The following is a 5,263-nucleotide window of genomic DNA, read 5'->3' on the forward strand; positions in this document are numbered from 1 at the left end:
TGGTTCGTGGCCGCACTGGGTCGTGCAACAGTAGCTCCAGTTACATCGGCGCTGCGGGCGTTCATCTAACCTGCTGAGCGCGGTGGTGGGAAGACACACGCGCGCACACACGAGGGCACACGCACGCACGCACCCAAACACCCACACCCAGACGCACGCGCATGCACACACCTGCACGTGCGCAAAGGAGTGCTCGCGCGCGCGCACGCACGCACGCAGAGACACACATGCACTTGCACACGCACACCACCGCGGCGCGCCCCGGCACGCGCGCGGAGACGCACACGTGCTCTTGCACACGCACCCTTGCACGCGCGCGCTGTAGCCGGCTCTGCAGCGCCCCCGTCGCCTGGAGGCGGGGGCCCGGCTTCCCAGGGGAGTGACCCCCCCGGCGCGGGGCCCGGCCCCGCCTCCCCACTAACCGGCGGTGTTCCCTTGCAGGTTAGCAATCCGAAGCGATGGGCGACTGGAGCTTCCTGGGGAGGCTACTAGAGAACGCGCAGGAGCACTCCACGGTCATCGGCAAGGTTTGGCTGACGGTCCTGTTCATCTTCCGCATCCTGGTGCTGGGCGCCGCCGCCGAGGAGGTGTGGGGCGACGAGCAGTCGGACTTCACGTGCAACACGCAGCAGCCCGGCTGCGAGAACGTGTGCTACGACAAGGCCTTCCCCATCTCGCACATCCGCTTCTGGGTGCTGCAGATCGTGTTCGTGTCCACGCCCACGCTCATCTACCTGGGCCACGTGCTGCACCTCGTGCGCATGGAGGAGAAGAGGAGAGAGNTGTACCGCTGCGACCGGTGGCCCTGCCCCAACACGGTGGACTGCTTCATCTCCCGGCCCACGGAGAAGACCATCTTCATCGTCTTCATGCTGGCCGTGGCCTGCGTGTCCCTGCTCCCCAAAGTGCTGGAGANGAGCCTCTGCGCAGCCCGCAGAGTCACAGACGCCCCGAGCACTATCTCTGGTTGATACTTTTAACTTAGAGTTGAATTTCATTTGGGATATTTGCCAAACGGCACTAAAAAAAGATTTAGAGCGAGTCCCTAGACTCTGTCATCTGAGTTTCTGAAATTGCCTGTGAAGCCCGGAATACCAGACCGTGTGCTTCCTGACAAGTGACGATGAGCAGCTCCCCTCCGGGGGCACAGGTGCAGCGGGCGGGAGCCACAGAGGCTGCTGGCGAGAGAGCAGGTAGACGGGCAGCGACACTGGAGGTAATTTTTAACCAGTTGAGGAAATTGAAATACAGGTGTGGCAGGTATGCCTTAGGTATTTATTTTTTAAATGCTATTTTGTGCTTTGATCTGAATTGTACAGGCATGCCTATTTCCGCCCCCCCCCCCAACTTTCTTTCAGGAGAAAGGAGAGAAAAATAGTACTATTAAATGAATGCTCACCGAGAGGATGCTGACTTGTCCCGTTACATACTCGGAAAGATTTGGACTTTCTTTTAAAAGAAATTCTTCGACCTCATGCATCAGCTACTTGCGACGAGAATGTACTATATAAAACAAGAGCAGGGAACATTTTGAGTGCATTTCGAGTACTTGAAGTTGTGAAGTTTTTGAATGGGAGGTTTAAACAGTTAACCAGTCTTGCCAGAAAAACGGTTTCTACAGACGAATCAACGACCGACGTTTTTTTAAGAGCACAGAAGCAAAACAAAACAAAAACCTCTTAGAGTTTCCTAACCATTGTTTGTGGGCAGCCTGTTTGCTTCTAAAGTGTAAATAAAAGTATCTGGGTTTTACTTCCTGTGTAAGTGCATGTGCTGATTTCGGACGTGTACCCCGTGTGTCGCCCCTGCAGCTTGCTGCACTGACGGGGAAGGCCGCCGGTCTGCGTGGCTGTGGCTGGAAGGCGCCAGAATTTTCTGTACTGCACACTCTGCTGTCGTGTCTTAGTCTGTTTGTTTATAAACCGCTGAACAGTAGTAATGCTGAGCCTGGTCCATCTCACACCCCAGCTTCCGCTGAGTATCGTCAGCCCTTACTCAGCAAAACGCCAGACACTTTCCAACTTGGTTCCTTTCTTTTCATGAATTAACTCCAGTTTCCTGATGATTTATCTGGGGCCACACTCCGAACGTACTTGGGGTTTTGTGTCGTAAAGAGTGACCCACCAGCATCTGATGGAAAGTCTGGTTCCCAGTCTCAGGTTAAGGTGTGGGGCTAGTTCGGTAGAGCGTCACGCTTGCTGCAGAACGGACCGGACAGTCGCCTCTCCTCGCCCTGAAAAATGCTGATTTCCCGTAGGTAGGCTCTCCGCCTTTCTCAGACGGATGTGAGCCTTCCAGAAAACTATGTTCTCCCGAGCCTGGCCGTGACCAGCGCCAGTGTAGATGCAGAGGAGAGCCGTTCCCGCACCGCACGCAGTAGGCCTTGGGCGGGAGGGCCTCGCTGTGCTGGCTGAGGCTGAGGGGGGCCGCCAGAAAACCCCAGTCTGAAAAGCATTCTGACCAAAAAAAAAAAGAAAAGAAAAGAAAAACTTTGCTCACAATTGCAGTTAGTAGACAGTCAAAGTCCTTGAGGGGATGTGAACATGTGAACACAGGTTCTTCAAATCCTACCGTTATAGATGCTTCCGATCTACCCAGGATCTAGTTTAAGTGGCACTGGAGATGAGGATGAGAACTACGGTTATATTTAGTTTTCACATTTTATTTATTTTTTTCATTTTTTAAGTTTTTACATTTTAACATTGGATTTTATTCACCGTATGTTGATGAAGATGCCAGTATTGTGAATTGGCCGCAGTCTAATTGACCCATTTAGTGCATGGGTAAGAGTGTGAATTAGATTCATCTCCTTGAAAAGCACTAATTTGTAAAGAAGTAAAATTCTGCCATACAACAGGGCCGGCGCTGTTTTCTCAGGGGTGTGTTCTGATTTCAATTCACTTAAAGTATCACAGCATGTGTTACATTATGTCGCTATTTGAGGTATCCCGGACCCTGGAAGCTAGAGTCCTTCTCTGCCGTGCGGGGGTGGGCAGCATTTCTGTCACTGTAAGCATTAGTAAGTGCAGTGGGATAGAAGTCACCTCTCCCTATGGTTAAGATTCCAGATACATTTTCCCTAGCCTGTTAACTATTTGGAAATTTCACTGAAATTCTTTTTTCCTGATTTAAGGGAAAAATTTTAATTCCATAAGCTTATTTTAAAACTCAAATGCTCTACCTAATAATTTTACACGTTATCTTTTTTAAATTTACATCCAAGTTAGTTAGCACATGGTGCAATAATGATTTCAGCAGTAGAATCCAGTGATTCATCCCCTGCATATAACACCCAGTGTCCTCCTTAATGCCCCTCCCCCATTTAGCCCATGCCCCCTCCCACAACCCCTCCAGCAACCCTCAGTTTGTTCTCTAAGAGTCTTTTATGTTTTGTCCCTTTCCCTGTTTTTATATTATTTTTGCTTCTCTTCCCCTGTGTTCATCTATTTGATATCTTAAATTCCACACGAGTGAAGTCATATGATATTTGTCTTCCTCTGACTAATCTCACTTAGCATAACACCCTCTAGTTCCATCCGCGTTGTTGCAAATGGCAAGATTTCATTCTTTTTGATTGCCAAGTAATATTCCATCATATCAGATACATATATCACATCTTTAGCCATTCATCAGTCGATGGACATTTGAGCTCTTCCCATACTTTGGCTATTGTTGATGGCGCTGCTGTAAACTTTGGGGTGCGTGTGCCCCTTTGAAACAGCACACCTGTTATCCTTTGGATAAATACGTAGTAGTGCACACGTTATCTTTTAATCTGCAGTATACAAGACAATCACTTTTTGCATCTGTTTTCGGAAGCTCAGTTATCTCGTTGACACTACGTAATGTGTGATAGTTCTAAAATGTCAAGCATTACTAATCCATCCCCAAATCTATGTGTTAAAATTCTAAAACATTTTTTCTATAATCGTTCCCTTTCTCCTTTTTAAGCTTCATTTTACTGAATTTTTGTTTTCCCATGAAATTAACAAAAAAGATACCTTAAGTTTAAAAAGGAAATAGAAAGGGGGATAGGGCAAGCCAGAATATTTCTAATCCCCCCTGGCTCTCCTTGGGCGGTAAGTAAGTGGCTAGGTTGTGGATTTCTTTTGCAGTAACACCTAGAATTAGAACTATGAATACAATTCACACATCCTTAAAAAATTAACTTCATGGATTTAGGTCTCTTTTCAGTTTTTTCTATTAATACTTTAATTCCTTTTTTCAGAAAAATCCCTTTTCTGAATTTTTTTCTTCTCCTATTTGCAACATGGATTTATGGATCTCCACCAAATAAATTCTTTCTTTCTTTCTTTCTTTTTTTTTTTTTTTACAGATAGTTTATTGTCAAGTTGGTTTCCATATAACACCCGGTGCTCATCCCCACAAGTGCCCTCCTCCATGCCCATCCCTCCTCCCCCCCACATCCATCAGTCCTCAGTTGTTCTCAGCATTCAAGAGTCTCTCATGGTTTGCCCCTCTCCCTTTCCCCCACCATTTCCCCCCTTCTTCTCCCCCACGGTCCTCCGTTAAGTTCCTCCTAATCCTCCTATACAAGCAAACATATGATATTTATCCTTTTCTGCCTGACTTATTTCGCTCAGCATAATACCCTCAAGGTCCATCCATGTTGCTATCCACCAAATAAATACTTATAAAAAGTGTTGCATGATTTCAAAGGGTGTTTTGTAAAGATCAGTAAATTACTGCCTCCACCCCACCCCCACCTCCATGGAATCCTTGATATTCTCTCTCTCTCTCTCTCTCTTTTTTTTTTTATGTTTATTTTTGAGTGCAAGTGGAGGAAGCGGAGAGAGAGAGAGAGGGAGACACAGAATCCGAAGCAGGCTCCAGGCTCTGATCGGTCAGCACAGAGCCCGATGCGGGGCTTAAACCCGTGGACCGCAAGATCATGACCTGAGCTGAAGTCGGACGCTTAACTGACTGAGCCACCCAGGCGCCTCTAGTATATTTTCTTAATAACTTTATGTTTATTTTTTTAAAGTTTCTTTATTTAATCTCTACACCCAACATGGGGCTCAAACTCATGACCCTAAGATCAAGAGTCACATGCTTTTTCAACTGAGCCAGCCAGGAGCCCTCTAATAAACTTTTAAATACAGTATAACACATAGACATTGTTCATTAAAGTCCAAAAATGTTATTTCTCACTCTAATTTTATATTATTGCACTGCAAAGCTGAGGTTTGCACACTCTAAGATTTCTTATTCCTCAAAATGTTTCTTCTCTTTGCATTATAGA

At 46.7% G+C, this 5,263-nt stretch overlaps 1 protein-coding gene across 1 annotated transcript; it reads left to right on the forward strand.

Annotated features, from left to right (window-relative positions):
* Nucleotides 1-458: 458 nt before the first annotated feature.
* LOC144240401 (gap junction alpha-3 protein-like) lies at nucleotides 459-971 on the forward strand. The gene has a single exon (XM_077774695.1). It carries the CDS (start codon nucleotides 459-461, stop codon nucleotides 969-971), a length of 513 nt encoding a protein of 170 aa, XP_077630821.1.
* Nucleotides 972-5,263: the final 4,292 nt, after the last annotated feature.

The sequence above is a fragment of the Crocuta crocuta genome, unplaced genomic scaffold (assembly GCF_008692635.1).
Source record: "Crocuta crocuta isolate KB4526 unplaced genomic scaffold, BGI_CrCroc_1.0 scaffold277, whole genome shotgun sequence".
In the NCBI taxonomy this organism is placed as follows: domain Eukaryota; kingdom Metazoa; phylum Chordata; class Mammalia; order Carnivora; family Hyaenidae; genus Crocuta; species Crocuta crocuta.